General features: G+C 37.8%; 1 protein-coding gene across 3 annotated transcripts in view; it reads left to right on the plus strand.

Annotated features, from left to right (window-relative positions):
• Nucleotides 1-23,657, plus strand: part of RASA2 (RAS p21 protein activator 2) — a 119,963-nt gene extending 96,306 nt beyond the window's left edge. For 2 of the 3 annotated variants that reach the window (XM_043874240.1, XM_043874238.1), the window contains exons 18-24: nt 4,583-4,656; nt 5,234-5,343; nt 16,241-16,323; nt 17,156-17,364; nt 18,077-18,180; nt 18,523-18,712; nt 20,593-23,657. In XM_043874240.1, coding sequence (XP_043730175.1) covers nt 4,583-4,656; nt 5,234-5,343; nt 16,241-16,323; nt 17,156-17,364; nt 18,077-18,180; nt 18,523-18,712; nt 20,593-20,620 — 798 coding nt within the window. In that variant the 3' untranslated portion in view covers nt 20,621-23,657. The remainder of the gene's footprint in view (nt 1-4,582; nt 4,657-5,233; nt 5,344-16,240; nt 16,324-17,155; nt 17,365-18,076; nt 18,181-18,522; nt 18,713-20,592) is intronic. The other variant, XM_043874239.1, reaches the window with a different exon arrangement.
• The last annotated feature ends 2,388 nt before the right edge of the window (nt 23,658-26,045 follow it).

Consider the following 26,045-nt stretch of genomic DNA (forward strand, 5'->3'; position numbering starts at 1 on the left):
AAATATATAAATTATTGAATATCTCATATACAGTATAGGCTTGTGGTTAGTAACCTGAGGAAAGTTAATTTAATATGTATGAAAGCCTTCAGTATATAATATCCTAACAAAAGGCCTACAACAAACCATTGCTATACTTAGAAGCTGAGAATGTTTTGAGAAGATTTTTAGTTTCTTGAGTCTTTAGTTCTGAGTCATCCCAAACAAAATATGGCATTGTTATAAAACCCTAAAAATTTTGTAAAGAAAAGTTATTTTGAAGTATATCTAAGCTTAGCTTGAAGAAAGTACTGTCTTTTTCACAATTCTCACTTAATGAATCCAAACTAACGAGGTCAGATTTTAAAGATTGCATTCAAGTTCTGTTAGTGTAATTCACTGGTGACTGTCAAGAGTATATTTTGTTGAAGAGCACATTTTGTTTGTATTTTTGTGTGTGCACTTTAAAAATTCTTACAAGGACTCATCAATGAAGATGATCAATTTAAAAAATTAAAGCCAGTTGGAACTCTTTCATCTAGAATAACAATGTAAGTTCAACCAAAAAAAAAAAAATTTAAGCAGTGATTGAATGCTTTTGAGGAAGAAGTCTTTGAAAAGAATATGCAGAGTGGTACAGTGGGTGAGAATCCGCCTCCCAGTGTGGGGGACACAAGTTCAGTCCCTGGTCTGGGCAGATTCCACGTGCTGCGGAACAGCGAGCTCACACGACGCAAGTCCCGACGCCTGCACGCAGGACAGCCCACCAGCCGCAACTGCCTTCCTGCGTGCTGTGGCTGCTGACGCCCACGAGCCTGGGGCCTGTTCTCCGCCACAAGAGGAGTCACCGCCGCAAGAAGGCCACACACCACAGCCACAGAGAGCACACATGCCGCAGTAACGACCCAGCACGTCCAAAAAGGAAAAGAAGTAAATAATTTTAAAAAATTCTTTAACTCACATGTCCCCTTAAAAAAACACACACACTAAAAAACATTCAAAAAAGAATATGCAAAGAACAAGCTGCCTTTTTTATTTTTAGGACATTGTTGAAACAGTTGTGAGATGGTGTAGGCAGACTTCTGTTGGCAAGATTATAATGTACTGTCTTTTGTTTAGGGGCTGTTTTTCCATTTCCATGACCTAGGCTCTGGCAGCATCTGATTTCTTTTTCCTGATACAATCATCAGAATGTGTGTAGTGGGTAATGTCAGTGGAGAAAGTATTTAAGGGTGCCAGGAATTTAGTCTGCCCCTGATCTGCTCTCAATCAACCACTCAAGTTCCCATGAACTATCACTGTGGTACATCTCCTGTGTCAGATTTCTATAGGATATTTTGCCTCAACATATGAATTTTCTTTATTATTTACTGGCTAAATCTAGATACGTACAGCACTAGGAGTTGCAAAAGCTTATGAAACCCAATTTTTCATTTAATTAGTAGTGCTCTCACTAGTGACATTGGTCACTGCTCCAGAAGAGAATAGTTTATAACTCTGAATCCTATACTTAATTTCCACAAAGTCTAGGAGGAATACCAGAATAGGTCTATAAACAGGTTGACCATATAATTTTGTGTCCAAACCTACAAAGTTTTCAAGAATAAAAAGAAGTACTTTGATTATGCCAGGACCAAAGTTGTAAACAGAATGGCCCTGAGCAAATGGAGGCCTATATTCACCCTGCCTAGAGTCCATCTTAATTATTATGTTTCCTTTCGCTTTATATAACTAGGTTTACCTCATATTCCTTAAGAGTATAACAAATAAATAATAAATTTAATAACTATAAATAATAAATATCAAATAAGAAAATTAGTGCCCACAGGCAAACACTAAGAAATAAAATATTCAAGTAATTCTTTCTCACTCCATTAGTGGATGGTCCATTTGTGAGAACTGAAGATGTAACAGGACACTTCTTTAGTTCCCTTGAATACTTGTTCTTTGTCACCCACATATGATTCAAAAGAAACTTTGTCCTTGTTCTTTCACTTACTAAGATTTCTTCCATTGAACTTGAAGTAAACATTATACTGGAAAATACCATAAATGAGAGTCTCATGGGCAATCTGTAGCCAGCCTTAGGAGAAAATGACTGTGCCCACAAATTCTACCTTGGATTATTCACTGTCATCCTTACTGGAATGTACTTTGTTTTTGTTTTAAACCCTAAGCGGGACAACACAGAAAAACATAAAGGAAAAAACAAGGACTAAACAAATAGTTCACTTATGGGGCAAAATAGGAGTCTTTTCTAAGAACAGGAATTGTCCGTGAACCCTGAAATTTCCTCTCCTATAAAAAGAAGGCCACACATCAGGAATCTCTTGACCAGTTGAGGTAACATGTTCATGAAGCTGAATGCTCATCATTGGATGGTTTGCCATTGCTGGATTTGGGTATTCCAGATTTTCTTGAGCCATCATATTCTCACATTTTCCATAGGAGGTTTCTAAATGGTTATTAGATTTCCACGTTATTCCAGAGAACACAAATTATACTTTAGTCATAACTGAAATATTAGCTCTGAGGGCTGAAGTCAATTATGTATAATAAAAGTCAGCAAACTTTTCTGAAAGGGCCAGTGAGTAAATACTTTAGACTGATGGCCATGTAAAGGCACTGCTGCATATTTTTCTATGATTTTACAACCCTTAGAAAATTTTTAAAATGTTCTCTTTTTTTTCCATTTATTTTTATTAGTTGGAGGCTAATTACTTTACAATATTGTAGTGGTTTTTTGTCATACATTGACATGAATCAGCCATGGATTTACATGTATTCCCCATCCCGATCCCCCTCCCACTTCCCTCTCCACCCGATTCCTCTGGGTCTTCCCAGTGCACTGGGCCCGAGCACTTGTCTCATGCATCCAGCCTGGGCTGGTGATCTGTTTCACCCTAGATAATATACATGGTTCGATGCTGTTCTCTCGAAACATCCCACCCTCACCTTCTCCCACAGAGTCCAAAAGTCTGTTCTGTACATCTATGTCTCTTTTTCTGTTTTGCATATAGGGATATCGTTACTGTCTTTCTAAATGCCATATATATGCGTTAGTATACTGTATTGATTAAAGATCTAAATGTAAGACCAGAAACTATAAAACTTCTAGAGGAGAACATAGGCAAAACACTCTCTGACATGAATCACAGCAGGATCCTCTATGACCCACCTCCCAGAATATTGGAAATAAAAGCAAAAATAAACAAATGGGACCTAATTAAACTTAAAAGCTTTTGCACAACAAAGGAAACTATAAGCAAGGTGAAAAGATAGCCTTCAGAATGCGAGAAAATAATAGCAAACGAAGCAACAGACAAAGGATTAATCTCAAAAATATACAAGCAACTCCTGCAGCTCAATTCCAGAAAAATAAATGACCCAATCAAAAAATGGGCCAAAGATCTAAACAGACATTTCTCCAAAGAAGACATACAGATGGCTAACAAACACATGAAAAGATGCTCAACATCACTCATCATCAGAGAAATGCAAATCAAAACCACAATGAGGTACCATTACACACCAGTCAGGATGGCTGCTATCCAAAAGTCTACAAGCAATAAATGCTGGAGAGGGTGTGGAGAAAAGGGAACCCTCTTACACTGTTGGTGGGAATGCAAACTAGTACAGCCGCTATGGAGAACAGTGTGGAGATTCCTTAAAAAACTGGAAATAGAACTGCCATATGACCCAGCAATCCCACTTCTGGGCATACACACCGAGGAAACCAGATCTGAAAGAGACACGTGCACCCCAATGTTCATCACAGCACAGTTTATAATAGCCAGGACATGGAAGCAACCTAGATGCCCATCAGCAGACGAATGGATAAGGAAGCTGTGGTACATATACACCATGGAATATTACTCAGTCATTAAAAAAGAATTCATTTGAATCAGTTCTAATGAGATGGATGAAACTGGAGTCCATCATACAGAGTGAAGTAAGCCAGAAAGATAAAAATGTTCTTAACTTGTGGGCCTTACAAAAACCAGTTGAATTTGGCCTGCTGAGCTATAGCTTGATGGTTTGATTCCCTGACCCACAATATAGGTTCACAACCTGTATCAAAAATCTTTGGGAACAGAAGTATTTCAGAATTCAGTTTTTCAGAGTTTTGAAAGATAATAGGTATATGCTATATATTATAGGGGGTCACAGGATAACACCCCATAATCAAACACATGAATGTTTACATAGCATATGAGTGAATATCCACCCTGAGTAGGATAAATACAGGCTTTAAATAGCCTTTCCCCAGTTCACATTAAGTTACTGTAAGTGAGTTTACTATAAATCAGAAGCAAAAAGGTCAGTGTACTCAGAACTTTATAGGTTTCAGAGTTGCAGTTAAGGGATTGTGGGTTGAGTTTTTTCTATAGGGACACATATTCTGGGTTTTAAGTAACTTTAAGGATAAGCTTTTTAGAATACCTGTTGTATGTATTTTGGGGACTTCCTCTACAATTAAATATGTGTTTTGCTTTGTTCCTTAATGAAGAACTTCACTATATTATCTATCTGTGACACTGATAAACTGAATTTATGATGTACCTTATCACAAAGTGTAACATTTGCCCCTTTCTTCGTTTAGTTCTTGGATGAAATTTCATCTACTGAAACGAAAGAGTCCAGTGGTACAAGTGAGCCTGTGCACCTGAAAGAAGGGTAATTTAATGAAATTAGATATTAAAGTCGTATTTCAGTATAGACAGCAAGTAAGTACAGAGAGCATGGGTGCAGAAGTGAAGAAGAAGGGGTTTTGTTCTGTGCTAAAACTGCGCATAACATCAGTCAGGTAACTCACCCTCACTATCCTATTAACTTCATGCCATACGGACATGACTTTCCATACAGTGCGAGAGTTGTTTTCAAAAATAGTGAGACTGTGGATGTTAGAGCACTTTGAAAAAAAGTAACAGCATTGTTCATTGTTAGTGTTTTCATTGGAAGTTAAAGGGGAAAATTACTCATTTGGCCTTTTTAGTTCTGGGTAGTACAGTTGTAAATATTAAATTATTTGAAGATTTTATTCCCTTAGTATGGCCAAAATAAATGCAGCAGTTACAGATGACAAAGACGTTTCATATACTTAATACAGTCTTTGATAACTGTTCATGTCATTTAAAATTAAAAGAGGAAAAATAAATAAAATTAAAAGAGGAAATGACTGTGCCCATTTTTTTTGTTTTGGATTAACTCTTAACATTTGTAGCTAAATGTTTTACATCTGTTGTTTTGGCAGTGAGATGTATAAAAGGGCTCAGGGAAGAACGCGGATTGGAAAAAAGAACTTCAAGAAACGGTGGTTCCGCTTAACAAGCAGAGAGCTCACCTACCACAAGCAGCCAGGTAGTTGTGTTTACGCTCTTTTGCGGGGTCTGTTCCTGGTTCCCAGTGAAGATGTCTTTTTCCGCTGCTTAATGTGACTAGTGAACCTTTTTACTAACGTTCATAGTTTATGCTTTCTCACAGTGACGCATACACACTAAAAATATAGTAAATATGTGACTAGTGACACCATGTAAATAACATTTTTTTCTCTTACACTGACTGTCTTGTGTTACTAAAAATGATGTTCCTACAGCATGCTCTGTTTTCTAAGAATCCATGGTAAATCTTTTTTTTTTTTATTAGTATATAAGGAACAACAGTTAGATATTTTAGAACTTAGAGGTTTCTTTAACTTCCAGAATCAGATTGGTGAGAATCAGTTTCTAATAAATGAGAGTGTTGCAGTAGTTTGCCAGAAATTCCCACAGTTATACCATAGATGGTGTTTCCTATTCAGTTAAAACATTGCTTCATTTATATTAGCCTGGCTAACTCTTAAGATGAAAATTCTAGTAATTTGCCTCCTGAAAAGGCACAAATTGTCTTTCTGGGTAAAGAAAGCCATCTTCATATAGTGTGATTTGAGAGTTTCAGAGAGGCAAAGTTTGTCCCTCAGTGGACTGACATAATGCTTATCATCTCTGCCTTTTGAGTGTATTCCTTTGGGGTAAAGCATTATCCATAGAAGGCCACTAGCCTCTTGATATCTTGGCAAGAACTTAGTATCTTGATCATAGGTAACATACAGTAAAATCCCTTCTATTTGAAGTGATCAGGACCCAAAGCGTCACTTAGCCAAAAAGGTCAGTTAAAGCAAGAATCACTTTAAAACAACAACAAAAGATGCATGCATAGCTTAAGTAGTTATATGTTTGTTTATTAGCCTTTTGATAGAGAGCCAAGATCTTTTCTTGGTTGATTTCTCCAAAGTGAAGCTGGAAATTATTAATAAATACTTGAAATGTAATCCAATTATAGAATCCTTTTAGAGTCACGATAGTTACTCTAAGCTTTTGCCACTGTCTCACACCCATATAAATCAACTTTATTTGTGTGGGTGCTGGTCTCCTTTTTTGAAAAGCTTTTCAGAGTGCCTGATTTTCAGATAAATATATGCCTCTTGGTGTCACTTCCTGTGTGACATTTACTGTGTCACTTACTTACCATGTCACTTTACATAATGTTAAGTAGATTATAATTACAGCATGGAAGAATGGCATAAATAAGTCTGGGAACAAACCTAGCAGATTCTAATCAAAACAGCCTAACCAGTGGAAATCAAAGGGTACAAGCTTAGTAGAACCCTAGCAGCCACAAGGATTCGGTGTTGCATGAGCATCACTCAGGATGTTTCACAGAGGAAATGGAGTCTTGGTTAATCTGTCAAATCTGTTAAAGAGTGCCTGGTTATAAATTCTGAAATGATAAACACCAGACATAAGATACTTTAAAGAGAATGTCGTTTCAGTTAAGTATGGGTGCTTCACTGGAGATTGTTAAGGAGGAAAGTGAAAAGAAATTTTGTTTCATAATTCCTTAGAATCTTTAGCCAGAGTGACCAAATATGTCCAAATACAGTAGTAAGACATATGAAGCCAGATGCACTATATTTTTAGGCACCTAGATATTTTGTTGTGGAATATGAATATTCTAATGACTAAAGATCAACAGGCTGCATCCCTGCACTCTCAGACAGCATTCTTTAAGCTCCACATGTTTCTTAAAGTTTTAGTGGTTATAGTTTATGTTGAATACTATATAAATGCTCTCACATATATAGTAACATTTTAATAATAGCTGGCATAATATGCTGATTATGTTTTCATAAGCTAGTCATTCTCTATGAATAAATTGGCTATTTTCTCCTCATTTAAAGTATTTTCTAATCTAAACCAATATTCTGAAGTCTTTTTTGCTTTAAGACTTTAGGAATCAGATGATAGTTTCAGACCCTTTTCTTCTAGAAAAAAATGCACGTACACACAGAGACTCAAAGTCTCACATATAATTTCAGGAAGTTCATAATTCCAGAGGCCAGTGCACAGTTCTCAGAAACTTCTGTTCTATCCAGTGATCGTATGAGGATAAAATTCTGTAGAATGATTAGATTGGTCTAAGCTATAGAATAGACACATTAGAAGTTCCATTATTTTCAGGCCTTAAGAAATTTAACATGTTGGAATGGCATTGGTGGAATGACCTCTGTTACATGAAGTTTCGAGATTATTTACCAAAGCCTACAGTTTTAAGCACCCATGCTTTTTGTTTTTAACTGTTTTGTTGGATTTTTCCAAAATGTATTACATGCCTCCCTGCCTTCTAAAAAAGAGTTCATTGAACGTAAGTTAACATTTTCTGGATGACTTGAGGCTCTCATTGATAGTGTTAATTATCAGTTAGTACTCTGATTTAGTGGTGTTTTCAGGGCTGCTTATGGATGTGTGCAGCTGTTACTTCCCAGCTACCTGCCTTGGACTGCTGTGCTTTTTTGTGTTCTGTGTTTGCTTTATACAGTTCTTCATTATCCCCTTTATGTTCAAGCTGTCACCTTAAATTTCTTGTGCTGTCAGTGAATGGTAATGTAACATCTCACTCCCATCTAATACCCCCAATTCCATTTTTACTGCTAATATACTGTGAATAAGGATGCAGGTACTGTGTTTGTTAAAATTATGCATATGATTAAAAGGCTTTGATTGAACATTTCAGGACTTTCCTCTGTGAATAAAATACATAGGCTTTGGATTCTCCCTTTGGTTGCTCAGCAAATGTTTTGCTTACTTCCTGGTTCCTTGCAATTTTCTACATAGCTAAGACTGCTAGTTAGGTAGTTTCTTATTACACTTTATGACTTTGGTGTTTCAAAGGGTGCCTCCCAGATATTCTGTAACATAGCTTTAAATCATTGAGTCTTCCACTGTTTACTCCTACTGGACACTAGTATTCTGAATGAAGTATTTCTGTCACTTAGAATCAAATAATAAGATTCTTTTTCCAATTTACTAGAAAAATAATTAGAATTTTCTCAGTTTTAAGGGTTTTTCTCAAATAAGTTAGATTTCGGTGCCCACTTAGTAATAGGAAGCAACTAGTCTCCAACATCACAAAAGTAGCGTGTGGTAAAGGAGTATCGCAGGGCGTTCACCCAGCTGTGCCCGCGATCACCGTGACAGTCTTGGCGGGTCTGTGCGCCTGTGACTCTGGTCCCATACTGCCCTCCTGTAGCGTGCTCGCCTTCCCCAGGTGGCTCCTGTGGCTGTGCGCTGTGACGAACGTTGCTCACGCGGCAGCCTCCTCCCACCTCCTCGGCGCAGCCCCGTCTTTTGCATTGTCCGTATGCCGCTTTGCCAGGCTGGCTCCTCAAGTCCCTTTCATTTGTGCTCTTTCACACTCATGCCTTTGCATTTGCTCTGTCCAGAAATCTCTCTCTTTCCTTCCTTACCTGTCTAATTTGTTGTCCTTGAAGCCTCAGATCAAATGTCCGCTCTTTATGGAAGTCATTTTCATAAAGCTCTAGCTACTTCAGTTGGATATTCTCTTACTATATTTCTTTAGCATATTAGTGATAACTTTTGTCACACTGTGTGGTCATTACTTTTATGTCTTTCACCTTAGTCTTTTACGTTCCTCAGTCGGTGAGGACCGTGTTTTTACTACTATCATTAAGGTATTTATTAATTTGTAATAAATGGTATTCTTCAGAGAACACCATGTCTTCCAGATATGCTGTTTTCTGAATTAAGAACCACTTTCTAAAATTTCCACCAAGCTTACTAATAGTATATGATGAATAAATTCATCTCTGAAATCCCATATGTGTTTTCCAAACTTGATTAGATCTTGTCTACTTGGGGATGACCTTTTATACACAGATATGTATGTAGAGCCTACACAACTTCCATATGCTGTCTGTGTTCTAGCTCATATAATCTATGGACAATATAAAAGAAGTTTTCTTGATGTTTTAAACATAAATCTCAATACTTGGTTTTTACCTGTTCCCATCTTGACAAACGGGGCTTCCCAGATGTCTCAGTGGTAAAGAATCTGCCTGCCAATGCAGGACATGCAGGATTGATCCCTGGGTCAGGAAGATCCCCTGGAGGAGGAAATGGCAACCCTCTCCAATATTCTTGCCTGAAGAATCGCATGGACAGAGAGGAGTCTGGTGGGCTACAGTCCATGGGGTCATGAAAGAGTTGGACACAACTTGGGGACTGAGCACACATTTTGATACACAGGGCTCTGGAGTATTTTTTTCTTTAATATGTCATGTTTGTGGATTTGAAGGTTTGATATTTTTTAAGAACTCACTTCTCAAATTCATCTTGATTTTAACACAGTCCCACTACAAATCACAAGTTTTTTTGGTAAAAATTGACAAATTGATTCTAAAATTGATGTCAGTGGGGGAACAGAGGACTTAGAATGGCTGAAGCAGTGTTGAAAAAAATGAACAAAAAGTCTGAGATTTTGACATAAAAGCTAGAGGTGAACAAGCAGTCAAGAGTCCAGAAAGAGACACACACATGTGGTCAGTTTAGTTTTGACAGAAGTGTCAAGACAGTTCAATTGGGAAAGGAATGTATTTTCAACAAATGCTGTAGGAACAACTGGGTAAACACAGAAAGTGAACTTCATCTTATGTCATAGTACCCACAAAATTTAATTCAAGATAAGAGGATCAGTGAAAGCGTAAGAGAATATCTTTGCAACCATGGAGTATGCAATGATTTCTTAGGCTATTAAATGCACTGAACATTTTTTAAGATAAATTGAACTTCATTAAAGTAAGACTTTTCCATATTTCCCCTTCCGTATTGCTCCTCCTTTCTTTTTTGTTCTAATAATGGGCATAAAATGTATTGCTTGGCAGTTGAAACTTTTTAGTAGGTTGTTGTGATTTGAGTTTCTTTAAACTATAAGCTACGGGTTTTCACCAGCTTAAAAAATTTTTTTAGTTATTTCTGTCCATTTTCTCTCCTTCGTAGGACTCAGGTTATACTTATCCAGGCATGCTTGAGACTGTTACAGGTCTCTGTGAGACTCCCTTCATTTGTCTTCAGTCTTTATCTTTGTTCTTTAGCTTGGATAATTTCTATTTACATTCATTGATTTATTTACCATCTCAAGTCTTTTTAGCTAAATGTGATGAATTTGTCATTCCATTTATTGTGCTTTTCAGCTCTAAAATTTGTTTGATTCTTTTTATAGTTTCTGTTCTTCTGTTTAACGTCCACATTTGTTCAGTCTTCATTAGCATATTTTCCTTAAATTATTTAAACATTTATAATAATGGCTTTGTCTGCTAATAGAATAAATTCAGCATTTGAGCCCACTCAGACTCAGGTTGTTGGCTACTTTCTTTCCCAAGTATGGGTCACACTTTTCTGTTTTTCACATCTAATTTTTTTGTTTAAAAACTGAGCGTTGCTTGTAATAAATTATAGTGTGTCTGGATTCTGTTTGTTCTTCTGAAGGCTTGCCTAGATTCAAACTGCAGTGTCTGTTTTGTGTGTGTGTCTGTCTGTCTCTCATCCTCTCCCTCTCACTGTATAATTGCTATTGTCTTTACTCAGATTTTGTTTTATTCCCTAATCATAGCTGCCTCCCTAGGGGCCTCACCTGAGCTTTCTGAGCTTAGTGGTCAGCCAATGATTTGAACATAGAGCTCAAATGCCTGAAGTCAGTAAGTATTTTACCTTTTATCACCTGTGCTGTTTTTGAATCGGAACACATTCAAAGGCATAGCAAATTCACAAGTCTTCCCAAGCTTTCCACTTTTGCCGGACTCTGGGATGATCCACATACAGGCATCTTTAGCAGTCAGCCAGGGATGTGGTGTGTTTATGATCTCAGCCTTTCTATAGCTCTATTGTTTCTAAAATCTCACCCTTAGGCTGAATCTGTAACCTTCAGCCAGTAAAGCTGTGAGTTTTCACTGAACTGAGGAGTTACGGAAACACCCCCTCCTTGGAAGACAGTAAATCCACAGTTTTTAACCTATGCTATAGCAGTTGTTCATGGATAAACACTTCTCAGATTTTTACTTGCGTTTGGTTATTTTCCAGCACCCTGAAGTAGTTGTTTTTAATAATTTTCCCAGTCTTGTACTTATTTTCTGAGGAATAGAAGTACTCAACCTCAGTATACTACTATCAAAAAAAAGATTCACAGTTACTTTATTTCAGCTGTGTTCCTTAGGACCTAGCTGGACTTCTGTTCTTCTTGGGGTAGTAATTTTTTTTAATGGAAATAGAATTCACGTGCCATAAAATTCACCTATTGAAAGTATACAATTCATTTTCTTATATTCACAAAGTTATGCAGTCACCACTGGTTACAGAACATTTTCATCCCCCCGGAAAGAAAACCTGTACCCATCAACAGTCACTGCCCTGTCCTTCCTTCTCCCAGCCCCTGGCAAACACAAATCTGCTTTTTGTCTCTGGGGATTTGCCTGTTCTGGACATTTCATGTAAATGAACTTAAAGAGTAACCTTTTGGGCTTCCAAGGTTTTGGACTTTCCCATCTTCTTAGTGGTAAAGAACTTTCCCGCCAACGCAGGAGACGTAAGAGACGTGGGTTAGATCCCTGGGTTGGAAAGATCCCCTGGAGGAGGGCATGGCAACCCACTCCAGTATTCTTGCCTGGAGAATCCCATGGACAGAGGAGCCTGGAGGACTACAGTCTGTAGAGGCATACAGAGTCAGATGTGACTGAAGCGACTTAGCACATACTAGCATGCAGCCTTTTGTGACTGCCTTCTTTCACTTAGCATGATGTTTTCAAAGTTCATCTGTGATATGGCATGAATCAGTACTTTATGGCCGAATAATATTTCATTGGATATATTCCAGATTTTACCAGTTTATCAGTTGATGTACTTTTAAATTGTTTCCAGTTTTTTATTATTATGAACAATGCTGCTGTAAACATTCACATACACGTTTTTGTGTGGACATAATATTTTCACTTCTCTTGGGTCTGTATCTAGGAGTGAAATCAGTGAGTCATATAGTAACTAACTTTATGTTTAACTTTTTGAGAAGGTGATGGTGATTTTTAACTAAAACTGGATTTGGCATTTTAATAGGGAAATTTAATACCCTCACATTTATTGTGATTACTGTAACCAATATTTTGTTTTGTGTTTTCTGTTTATTAAGCTCTTCTGTTCGTTGGGATTGTTTTTTTTTCCCTGCATTTTTATTGGAATAATCAGTCCCACATATATTCACTCTGTCTTATCTAGTGAGAGAATTTGGGCATTTTGTTTTTACTTTTAAATTGTTAACAGATAGGTTTAAACTTACATGTTCATCTTATTGTCTGCAGTTAATCACCATCTCCATTCAACCTGAGAAGGAACATAGCATGCTTTCAAATTTATTTTTCCTCACACTATCTAATGAAGTCATCTTAAATTTTAGTACTAGGTTCTGTTTCTTTTACCTTTTTATGTTTTCATCATTTTTTTCTAACCATGCATGTGTGCTAAGTTGCTTCAGTCGTATCCAGCTCTTTGCAAAAACCCTGTGGACCATGCTGTCCATGGAATTTGCGACCAGGCTCCTCAGTCCATGGCAAGAATACTGGAGTGGGTTGCCATGCCCTCCTCCAAGGAATATTCCCAACCCGGGGATCGAACCCATGTCTCTTACATCTCCTGCATTGACAGGCAGGTTGTTCACCACTAGTGCCACCTGAGAAGCCCTTTTCTAACCTTTCTTGTCAGTTTTTCTGATGTCTTTGCCCAACACTATTTCTTATATCAACATACTTGTCTTTTTCCTGGATTCTTACTTATTTTGCAGGAGTTATGTCCTCAAGGAATTATTCCATATAGCTTTAGGGCTGATAAATTTTCAGAGTTCTTACATATTAGAAAAAGTATCTTACCCATACACTTGAATGATAAGTTAGGCTGGATTTAAAATCATTTCCTATAAGATTTTTAAGATATTTCTCCACGATTTACTAGTTTCCATTGTTGGTGGTAAGGATTTTGATGTCATTCTTAGTCTTGATTCTTCTCCTTGGAAACCCTCTGGACTTTCTTTAACCTTCAAGCTCTTAATATTCTACTGCCCAGTGTCTGAGTATTACCTTTCTTTCTTCCTACACTTTGATTCTTTCATCAGCACTTGACGGGTCCTTTCAGTCTAAAGATTTCTATCTTTATTCTTGGACATTTTCATTGGTAATTTTCTTCTGAACAACTCAGTTGTTTCTGGGATGCTTCTTACAGCTGATCTCAAAACTTCTAAATTCATCCATCATGGCCGTTCATCTCTTTACTTTGTTTCTTTGTCCTTTTGTACTGTATGTTTAGAGAGTCCTCAGTACAATCTTCTGTTTTACTAATTCACTTTACAATTCATTCAAGTTAGCATTAGCAACTTCAGTTAATTTCAGTTAACTCTAATAATAATAATATCATGTGTGCCTGGGAACAATGCATTTTCTCTCTGTATGCTGTGATATAATTTGTCCAGAAATGAACAAACACAGCAATTCTAGGATGTGGGCGTGCTTTGTGTATTCAACAAATCTGAAGAGTTGTTGAAAATCTACAAAATCTACTTCCTGCACAATTTTTAAATTCTCTGGACTCTCTGTGGTGCCCCATGTAGGTCAGTATCCAAAGGCATGTCTCCTCTGCCCCCTCATTTGTTACACCCCTGATCTCCTCCGATGTTATTCTCTCTGTTGTACGTGTTTCCTTCACAGTGCTGATTTTCCTCATCTGTTTAGTGGTTCTTTTGGCAATTTGCTCATTTTTGTGTTACAGTGCATTCACCTGCCTGAGGGCCCAGTGGTTTTGAGGGAGGGACAGGATGAGCTGCTGACGGGCAGGGGTGCTGGTGCTCGTCCCCTGGCCTGGGCACCGTCAGCAGCCTGTGGCTGTCCTGCTTTCCAGCCAGTATGCATTTTCACTGCTTCAACCTGGGACTGTGCCTCTGTGGACTGCTGCTTAGTACAAGTGGGTTGAGGGGGGCAGTATGTGAGGACCTAATTGACTCAGCTGCTCCAAATGCAGCTTACCACGTAGTCATCCTGATAGACATCTAAGTGTGCTCCCCCCTCACCCCCAGCTCTCTGTGTCCAGTGCTCTGGCTTGAAGCTCTTCTGACCAGCCCTCCTTTTGCGAATGTGTCTTTTCCTCCATGTGGCTCAGGCTGTGGCTTCTTTGTTTCCTCCCTCCTCGCCTCCCCTCACCCCTTCATAAATTTGATCTTGTCTGCTTCCAGGAGACTGCTGATAGTCTTTTCCTATTTTCCCATGTATATATAATTTGTAATTGTTGAATTTAAATGTTGTTTCCTCAGAACAGTTTTCCCTAACTGCCCAACTTAAAGTAACTTCCAAATTACTTCCTGTCACATCACTTTATGTTGCTATCTTTATTGCATTTATCTCTACCTAATATTTGTCCTTCATCAGTCTTTCCAGACCTAAATGCAGACTTCATTAGGGGCCTTATATGTTCTATTCACTGCTCCATCCCAAGTGGTTAAGACAGTGTCTGGTATAGGATAAACGTGATAGCTAAATTAAGTGACTTTAAAATGTATTGTATATCACATATCTGCTTGAATTACACGTTTTAGATTTTACAGCAGGAACTAAGCTAGCAAATACTCTTTGTTAATCTCTCTGTTCAATAAAGAAAACATTTTTAGTGTCTTTAACCCAAAAGCTGTACATTAATCCATGAATATTATAAAAGATCTTCACCTTCAGCACTTCAGCCCACAAGTCATTAAACTGAAGTTTGTTGGGAGGAGGGAAGCAAAGCTTTCATTTTCTAAGAACCACATTTTATAATGTAAATGACCAGAAAAGTTCATGATTATATTTGCTTAGTTCTATGACTATATGAATGTAGTTTATTCAAGTAAATTTTAAGTTGAAATGCATCGTAGCCTCATGCTATTATGGAGCCCCTTTAGCAAACAAATTTCCAAATTCTTAAATTAGGTTAATGATTGACTCTACCAAATAAAATTTTTATTTTCATTCCCTGTACCTCTTAAAAGTAAATTTGGTAGCTCTAGTCAGCTGACCAGACAGTATGCAATATAAATGAACAATTTTTCAGTTTCAAATAATTGTTTTGAGGGTTAGTGCCTTAATTAAATATTAGATTGGAGAAGCAGAAAAATCCACTTAGGTACAGTCAGATTCTTTGTTTATGTAATAACTCCATGAAAGAAAATTCCATGTCTCAGCAAGTTTTCAGTAGGCCTTATTGTTAATTACGTATTTTTTCAGTCCCCATATAATTAATGTTACAAAATACAATAACATTTTTATTTTCTACAGAGATCAAATTTATTCCCTAATTTTTCCATGAAAATGTTTTCAGTTCAGTGCAGTTCAGTCGCTCAGTCGTGTCCGACTCTTGGCGACCCCATGAATCGCAGCACGCCAGGCCTCCCTATCCATCACCAACTCCCGGAGTTTACTCAGACTCATGCCCGTCGAGTCGGTGATGCCATCCAGCCATCTCATCCTCTGTCGTCCCCTTCTCCTGCCCCCAATCCCTCCCAGCATCAGGGTCTTTTCCAATGAGTCAACTCTTCACATGAGGTGGCCAAAGTACTGGAGTTTCAGCTTCGGCATCAGTCCTTCCAATGAACACCCAGGACTGATCTCCTTTAGGATGGACTGGTTGGATCTCCTTGCAGTCCAAGGAAAATGTTTTAATTTTAATTAAATAAAGAGGAAGTCACGTCGTGGAAAACAATGAAAATTCATTTGGTCCATAAAACATTTATTATGCACCATTTGGAAATCTGTAGGTTACTTACACACCCACTGTCAAGAGAATAATCTTAAACCATATAGAGTTAACCTTTCGCCTTTATCCTGATGAAAATTATTTTAATTTTATCTTCTTTTATAATTTAGGCAAAGATGCAATTTACACAATTCCAGTGAAAAACATTCTTGCAGTGGAAAAACTGGAAGAGAGCTCTTTCAACAAGAAAAATGTAAGTTATACAATTTAAAGTTTTTTAAACTGCATATATTAGCTGAAAATTTTAAAAGAGGTTTAGTATTTGTTTTTAATCATTAATATCTTATAATTGGTAGCTGGAACTCTGTTTAAAATTGTCCATCACTGTTGATGCTTTGTATAGTCCACCTCACCTATTAAGTGAAAGGTACTTTTTTCAGTTAAGAATTCTTTACTCAATGGGCTCAGTGGTAAAGAATTCGCCTGCCAGTGCAGTAGATGCAGGTTCAGTCCCTGGGTTGGGAAGATCCCCTGGAGAAGGGAATGGCAACCACCTCCAGTATCCTTGCCTGGGAAATCCCATGGACAGAGGAGCCTGGTGGGCTGCAGTCCATGGGGTCACAAGAGTCGGAAACAACTGAGTGACTAAACAACTTCTCTCAATACTTGAGTTTTATCAGATTTCTCAGCTTGACCTTCAGAATATAGTCCCAGCCTGTCCATGCAGCCTAATCCTCTGCTGCCCTTCAGTACATACCAATAGATACCAGTGCCAAAATGATTTCCTTGTTTCTATTTTCCCACTGCTGTCTTTACCCATAGGTTTTCCTCTATCTGAAATTCTCTCCCTTTATTCCTATTTGTATGAAAGCCCCTTCACTAGGACTTGTGTGGTTTCTAAAAATTATATTCTATTATACTGTTTAGTACCATGTAACTCAAACAGTCCTGGGGACATAACAGTTTATGGTATACCTGAGCTACAGTTCCCTAGCCATGCAAACTATATTTCTGTTATGTACCTTTTTGTGTTCTGCACTGTGTTTGATTTTTAGACTAACTTTTTGTCTTAATTGTCTGTGAAGATGTTCCAAGTGATACACACGGAGAAACCACTCTATGTCCAGGCAAATAATTGTGTAGAAGCTAATGAATGGATAGATGTGCTCTGCAGGGTGAGCCGATGCAATCAGAACAGACTCAGCTCTTACCACCCCTCCGCATATCTAAACGGAAACTGGCTCTGCTGTCTGGAGACCAGTGAAAATGCGCTCGGCTGCAAGCCATGTACTGCGTAAGTTTCTTTTTGATTAAAAAGGCAGTGTCTTAAATGTGCTGTATTCATACAATGGAACATTATTCATCCGTAAAACGGAATGATGTCCTGATACATGCATGGATGCACCTTGAAGACATGCTGAAAAGAAGCCAGAAAAACATGCTTAAAAGAAGTCCGACACAAAGGCCATGTGCTTTAGGGTAACACTTACATGAAGTATCCAGAATAGGTAAATTTATGGAGACAGAGTAGATTAGCAGTTGTGAGGGATTAGAGGGAGGGGGCAGTGGGGAGTACTTAATGAATACAGAGATTCTTTTGGGGTGATGAAAATGTTCTCAATAAATTGTGGTTTCACAAGTCAAAAAAAGGAGGGCAGTGTTTAAATAGATGTGCAAACTTGAGCAAGGTATTGAGGAAGAAGGGCCTAGCATTCTTGTTCTAATTGTGTGGAACAGCCATGGTAGCTTTACAGACTTTATAAAGTAATATGATGAAGCATAGGTAATGAAAATGATTACACTTTAAAATCCTCTTCCTTTTGAGTATAGTCACATAATGACCAAACCTAAGGATTTTATTCTATGTTATTATCAAGGTAGACTAGATTCCTAAGGTTCCTTTTACAAAATTCTGTGTTTCTGTTTTCAGTCTCAAACCATCAGAAGTCTTTAGCATGTTAACAAAATGATATTTTTCCAACGTCTTTTATTTCATTTTTACATAGAGGTGTCCCTGCAGATATCCAAATAGATATTGATGAAGACAGAGAAACAGAAAGAATTTACTCCCTTTTTACCCTCAGTTTACTTAAGCTGCAGAAAATGGAAGGTAACTATATAATTAAATTCTTTTATATAACCATGATCCTTTGTTACCAGTTCCTGAAGTGTTGCTTTGGCATTACTTTAAAGTCAAAAGATACTCATAGATTTATCAAAATGTTACCTGATGGAAGCTGACAAACTCCCAAAGGGAGTTCTTTTAAGTAAAAGTATTGTTGTTGCATAAATGTAATTATCATAGTTAATAAAATGTATGGATTTTGGTTGTCTGTGCATTTCCAAGGGAACTTTTCCCAGCTTGAGCCCATCTTGAAAAGTTCTTATTTATATTACAGATTATCCTTGATGGATTTAGTTGTCTGATCAGAGATTTCATTTCTTCTTGTAGAGGCTTGTGGAACTATAGCAGTCTATCAAGGACCACAGAAAGAGCCTGATGACTATTCCAACTTTGTAATCGAGGATTCTGTAACAACCTTCAAGACAATTCAACAAATAAAAAGTGTCATAGAGAAGCTAGATGAACCTCATGAAAAGTATAGGAAGAAAAGATCAAGTAGTGCAAAATACGGCAGCAAGTAAGTACTGTTAAGATACTTTAGACATTTTTGAATATAGTTTGAGCTTTCCTCTGCTACCCTCTACTCACACCTGAAGTGCAGGTCTCCTGCCTACCTTCATCTGTCAAGACCAACTTAGAACCTTTCTCTTGTGCAGGAGTCTTCTGAGTCACTCCTGCAGGGATCTTTTTCAATTCGAGCATCATTTCATTGTGTTGGGGCAGTACTTTTATCTTCATTTTCAATGTTATATTTCAATTTAATCATTGAATTGAATACTTAGTAGTTTCTTATTTTGATTTTTACTGATCCTCTTCTTTATCTGTCACAGTACCTTTATACATCCTAAGTACAAAAAAAATTAGCTTTGAAAGTGCTGGAAGTATTTTATAATTGATGCTTTGGATCCATCTCAGAGGCAGATGGACACTGATAGAAACAGCAACAACAGTTAATATTTATTAAGGACGTTCCTCCTTACCACTAGACACTGTGCAAAGTACTTTACATTCCATCAGTTAGATTTTTTGTGCAGCAAGTAACAGAAAATCCCAATGGCTTAAATAATAGGAAAATGTTTAATCTCACAAGTTAAAAGTCCCGATTTCTACATTTAGCTAGTTCAGCTCAACACTATCATCAAGGACGATCCAGCCACTCAGCCATGTTCAACAAGATGATTTCTGTCTTCCTGAGGCTGGTGCCCTTGTGGTCACAGCTGGGCTGCAATAGTTCACGTTTATAATATAGTGTCTAGAGGCAAAAAGAGCTGTTTCTTCCTCAAAAGGAAAGAAACCTTGTCTAAAGTTACCCTAGGTTCCCCTGAACCGTGGGGGCTGCACAGCACCAGCACTAGAATCAGGCTTCTGTTTGCACAGAGGTGGATAGGAAGGGGTGGCTCTTGGACCAACAGATAAATGTTTGCCACGATGCACACCCTCTCATTGATCCTCACACCAGCCCAACACGGTTATACTCCCATTTCACAGCTAGAGAAGCTAAGGCCCAGGGAGGTTAAGTGCCTTGCCCAAGGTCATTTTTTTTTTTTTAATTGCTCAGTCATATCTGACTCTTTGCAACCCCATGGACTATACAGTCCATGGAATTCTCCAGGCCAGAATACTGGAGTGGGTTGCCTTTCTCTTCTCTAGGGGATTTTCCCAACCCAGGGATTGAACCCAGGTCTCCCGCATTGCAGGCAGATTCTTTACCAACTGAGCTATCAGGGAAGCCATAGAGCTGATTAATAAGGGGGCTTTGAATCTTGGCCCCAACCATTTTAAGTATTTTTTTTAACTTAGGTGGATTGATCATTTTAATTGTGTTTTATAAACAATGAAAATCAGTTTGACAGGTATAAATATTTGTGTTCTGCCTAGATGGAAGGCTCAGTACATTAAAAAGGTTATTGTAAGCATCCTGTAACTGTCTTTTCTACATTAGTATATTTTGTTCTCTTCCAACAGTAAAGTAATCCAGTTTTCTTGGAGCCATGGCAGGTTTCCATATGAGGTTCTAGCCAGTGCTTGGCATCCTTCCTAAATAGTATTCTCCCCCACCATACCCACACACACTATACCCCTTCCAATTATATTTTTTCTCTCTTAAAACCTACCACTCTTTCTTGTGCTAAATATTTTATTTGTTTATCTTATTTTCTCTGTACCAGAATATAGGCTCTACGGGGCCAAGGGTTTTGTCATTTTTCTTCACCTCTGTGTCCATAGTTTCTAAAATAGCGCCTGACATTTACTCACTAAAAGCTTGCTAAATCAGTGAAATGGGACTTGACATGAGAGATTGTCAGGAGAGAATTACAGACACTGGATACTGTGAGATATTTGTTACTTTTTACAATTTTTTTCAACGTTTGAAAAATTATTTTTATTGTTTTCTAGGGAAAATCCAATCGGGAAAATATTTTAGAGTTTGGCCAATTGACTCAGAAGAACTGGAAAATATTTTTATTGGAGTTTCTCAATTCATCGTGTATTTTGTTCATAGTATTTAAGAATGAACATCGGCTTCACTGTCATCTGCATTCACATTGTATTTAATATTTAATAATTGAAACTAACTGTTTGGAAATTCTGGTGTGATGGTTCACTAGAGAATTTAAAACCCAGGATTCGCTTCATATCTTATGTGTCGAAAGCCATGTTTCTGCAACTTCTTTTTAATAGAAAGACTCTTCCTAAAGAAGCTTTATAACAAAAGGAGAACTCCTCCATAGCAAGAAACCATCTCTTCTTGTAACACTCCATGTTCTGTGGACTTTTCACTACCATTAGTGCCTGCTCTATACTGCCAACATTGTGTTTTACTAGAAAATTTCAATCCATGACTATTCAGAGCTTTCCGTTTAGTTCATCTAGACCTTTCCTCTTCAAAAATAAAAAAACAACAAACAGAAAAGATTTCCTTTGGCCCATCGGTCATTACAGGTTACATTAGGGACAGTGACAAACTTTAGAAAACTACCACAGCATTCTTGAAAGTTGGTGGACCCTGTTACCTATTTAGAGACGCAAACAGAGCTCAGACAGGAGAAATCAGGGAACATGTACTGTTGTCTGCATCTTGTTTTCATGTGGGATGAGTGATGGCAGATGAAATAAAACCAGACCACTAAATTTTTTTTCACCATTTAAACATCAGGTACTCATATTTTTGATTTGAGAGTTCAGGTTTGTTGTGACTTCTAAGGACTTCACTTCTGAAAAAGAAGAGAAAGTAAACAATGGGGACAGGTGGTGGTACAATCATTCGACTTCACTCGTTACTCCATTCTTATAAGGGCCACCACCATGGGACGCCCTCCTCCCCACGTGAGGGTGAGATCCAACTCGAGGACAGTCACTCGGCGCACTTTACTCATCTGGGCGACCCCAGATTATACTTCAGATACTCCATGGTATCTAACCTTTATGATCAGTTGAATGATCAGTGTTTAAGTCTAGAAATAATGCTTTCTTGAATATGTTTATATTTCACTGCTGTTTCCTTATTGCCTGCTAGCCAAATGGAATTGGGCAAGCAACTGTTTGAATCCTGTTTTTCCCTAATGATTTACCTTTATCCTAAGAATCATAACTGTAAATAAGCAATCGAAGCAAGTTGCCACCTTGAAGTTAAGAGGGATACGCTGTGCTTCGTCAGTATTAAAAACCATGGTACTCTTATTATGTGTTTTTAAATCCAACACATTTTCTAAATGTGGTACTTTGAACCTTGGAGTACTTTACATGTTTCTGTTAGAAACTGTGACTTATTAATGTAAGTCTAGCTAGTAGTGCTTTTTTGTTTCCCTGAGCATAAGCTATATTTCAAGATACACTTTGCCAGTTATGTTATTGGTGAGTAATTGTTTTTAAATTATAATGTTACTGGGTAATTATTTCTAAAGACCATTGGCAAACAATCAAACTTCCATAAATGATTATAACTAAGCAATGTATTTCTCTTAAGGACTTGTAAAAATCAGTTTTATTTAAGGATCAGTCCTAGTCTGCAGTAAGTTATTCCTGGCCCATTTTAAAGACAAGTTTGAAAAAGTCTTTTAAATTTTATGAGCTTGTAGATTCCATAAACTCCACTGATTGATCAGTGTGAAAGAATTTTACCGTTTAGTCCATTTCTCACTGTTGAATTTTATTCAGATTGAAATTTCCTTTTCAGAGTCTCTGCCGGTCTGCCTGGAAAGGCCGTGTGAGCACTGCCAGGCACCACTCACTGCTCTCGAGTGGCTCCTGGACTTATATTCTGACATTTCTAATATCAAGCCCTTGGTAACATAATACCAAGTTATGACTGTTTTTAAAGATCACGGTGTTCTCAAGGGGACCAAGGCTGTCTGAATAAGTAACTCAGAATTTGAAAAGAATTCGGGTACTAGTTCTTTTCTTCACTCTTAAACAGCCAGTTTGACTGGAATTAACCACCTTGGCACAGCCTAAGAAGAAGTAATGTGAAATGAGATTTTCTTTGAAAGTCTTCTGAAATAAGAGACCATGTCAGTGGGACCCAAAGACAACCGAGGTACTTTCACTTGCTTCCAAGGGCCTCACTCCTCCACTGTTACTTATGAGTACTTTGATTTTTACTACCTGATCTGCTTTCTCTCCCTTTTCCAAACTTGGAAAAATACATGGCAGCTCACTCTACCCTAAAACCCTGAAAACCCCGAGAAAGAAAGATGCAGAGAAACTCTTGCCATAAATGCCAGTTTGGTTCTTAGTTTAGCCATTTCCATCATTTGGAATTACCGTGGTGTGTCACTTGTTTTGTTGTTGTTGTTTCTTTGTTTAGTTTTGTTTTTTAATATTCATTTAATATGATAATGGGCAATAGCAACATTTTTTCACTCCCAGGAATATAATTTATCAAACTGAACTATTTTCTTTGCCAAAGAAATATGTTTATAATATCATGGGTAATGATTTAAGTGTCAAAACAAGACTTTGCTTATTGTACAAAAAAAAAGTGGGTGATGAATGATGTAGCTTTTGTTTCTGTTTCTGAAGCCTATTTTCATTCAGTTTTCAGAAAGGCTTATTCATGCCAGGTTTTAGAAGACAGATGTCATTTTAAGTAAAAGCACCTTTAATTTGTTCTAACGGTACATCCTGTAAAGACAAAAAGCTACAAAGCCTTTTATGTGTCCTTACAGTATGTGAAAACTACAGGACTCATTCTAGAGTTAAATGACCAGTCTCAATTGATATTATCTGCTTCCAATTTTATTAACTTGGAAATTAATATGTTGCTAGTAAATATTGGTTTTTACAGTGTCCAGTTGGAAAATGTAAGTTATCAAAACTTAATGTAGTGAATTTGTGTAACCATGTTGTATTGTTGAGAATGTATTTGTATTTAAATTTTATTTTCTTATCAAGAGTATTATAAAAATTAAAAACTTTTGTAGCTGTCGCTTGGAAATAACAAATAAATTACAAGACGCCTGTTCACTCTCTGTGTGACATCACTTTCTCACTGATGTGAGAATTTCTGCTCATTTAGAATGACCGTAACTCACCTATTAGGAAGGGAATAGCAAGTGAGGAGCCCCAAGAACAGAAGAGCAAGCCATCTGAAAAGGGTGCAGAAATCTGCGGCATTTATCTGGCCTGGTTGTTTGGACCGAGGTCCTTGTTTATTCCTTCAGCAGACTTGTCTTGAGGACCTGCCAAGTACAGGTACTATGCAGGACCCATCATTCCCGAGAGCCGTGCATGTCCAGTGTGTGGGAGTATATTCCACGCATGTGAGTCCACAGTTTAGAGCTGACTTGTGCCCCCAGTGAAAGGAGTCAGGATCTTCCCCATTACTACCCTCAGCAGCCTCTTATTATTTCTAAACAAACCTTGATAAGACTTAGCCCCTGCAACGCCAGAGGAATTGAAGGTTGGTAAAGATGAAGGATTAGGGTTCTGAATCTCCTAAGCATCTTATTTTTGTTGAAATACCAGACTCGCACGTGAGCCCATGTATTCGAATAGACCTTAGAAAAATTGGTAAGGACATTGTTGAACTCGACGACGTTAGAATAGAAACATCAAGAGGTTCTATGCAAGTTTTATTCATGATACAAGCTAGTTCTTCAGATAGAGGAGACCGTATTTTTGGTGGGTTTCCCTTTTCAAGTTTCATGATTCCAAAATAAGAGCCCCCTGAGGCCAAGCAGAGTCCCTTCCTGTTGCAGTTCCGGTGTGAGTTTCCCCGCTACCCTGAGTCTCAGTGGCCAGTGTGGTCCTTCAGTTGAATACCTGCCTTAGGTGTACATGACGTACTGTAGAAATAAACTGACCCATGTCCAGAGACCGTGGGTCTTCATTCCTCATTCACATCCTCACCTGAGGTTTAGTCTCTTGTGGCTGAAAGTCTCACTTTTGGCTTGTCATTTTGCCATGTGACATCTTAGTTTGGTGAGCCATTTGCTGCCATGTTTTAAGCTTATGTCTAGGTATTACATTAACAGCAGAGAAGGTGTAACCTACTTAAAGCCCTGTTTGGATTCATTTAGTTTTCTGCATTGTGTCAAATTCTCTTTATTTCATTCTATCAAAGTCTTTGTGCTTTCTTTGTATTGATCTACTTTTTGACATGGTCTTAGATACATGGGAGTTTTTGCTCATCAAAAAAAGTTCTGTCTAGAGTAGACAACATTGTTTTCCAAATTTAACACATTCTCAACTCCACCCAGAACTGAGAAGGCCACACTGCACTGTTAAAAAAGCACCCATCATTTTAGACAGACTTGGCGCAGGGTGGACTGAGGCATCAGGGCAGACTGAGGGATGCTTCAAGAGGCATGTGAGAATCTCCCTGAGGAGATAGAGGGCTCAGACATAGTTTGAAAAGGCATAGTCAATAAAATCTGTACACTTGAAAGTGCAAACACCTGTTTTTGTAGTTAATACTACAGAAAAATCTCAACACCTATCCAACTTCATTTTCTATTAACTCCTCATGTTCAAATTAGATTGATTAATCTTGTAAATATATACTATTAGTTTCTCTCTCTACAGTGTGTTCATATTGTTGCTTCTGCCTTGAATGCCCTCCCCTGATTTCTCCACCAATTACCAAACTGCCCTTCTTAACCCATCATATACCTAGTTTCCAGATCAATCTTTCTAAAGCACTGCTCATATCATGTCAGTCCCCTTTACCAAAAGAAAGAATGCTCCTCCTTTTATTTATTTAATGTTCATCCAGTAAGTGATGGGCTTCCCTGATGACTCAGATAGTAAAGAATCTACCCGCGAATGCAGGATACATAGGTTCGATCCCTGGGTCAGGAAGGTCCCCTGGAAGAGGAAATGGCAACCCACTCCAGTATTCTTGCCTGGGAAATCCCGTGGACAGAGGAACCTGGTGGGCTGCAGTCCATGGTGTCTCAAAGAATCAGACGTGACTGAGTGAGCACAGTAAGTGATGGTTGAACCCCTAGGAAATGAAATTATTGGTTTAGTTATATATGCAAAGCCTTTTATATTCTTGTCCCAAACTGTCCTTCCAACTTTACTGATGACTGTACCACCACAGAGACCCCATGGATCAGCTTAACTGTACTTCTTGCTCTTTCCAGAATACATATGCTTTCATTTCCCCATGTCTTTGTTCATGTTATTCCTCATTTACTTGCCATTCTCATCCTTTAAGTCCCATGTTAATATGTTTAAGGTCCATTGCCTTTCTTATCCATCAAGGCCCATGTCAAATATTTTTAATGTCAAATATTATGTCTTCTATCAAGACTTTTATAATCCTGAATCAGCTGAGCATAATTAACTCCTTCTCTGGACTCACATAATACTTTTTACCACCCACATGAGACTCATCATATTCT

This window comes from Cervus elaphus, chromosome 19 (assembly GCF_910594005.1).
Source record: "Cervus elaphus chromosome 19, mCerEla1.1, whole genome shotgun sequence".
Classification (NCBI taxonomy): Eukaryota; Metazoa; Chordata; class Mammalia; order Artiodactyla; family Cervidae; genus Cervus; species Cervus elaphus.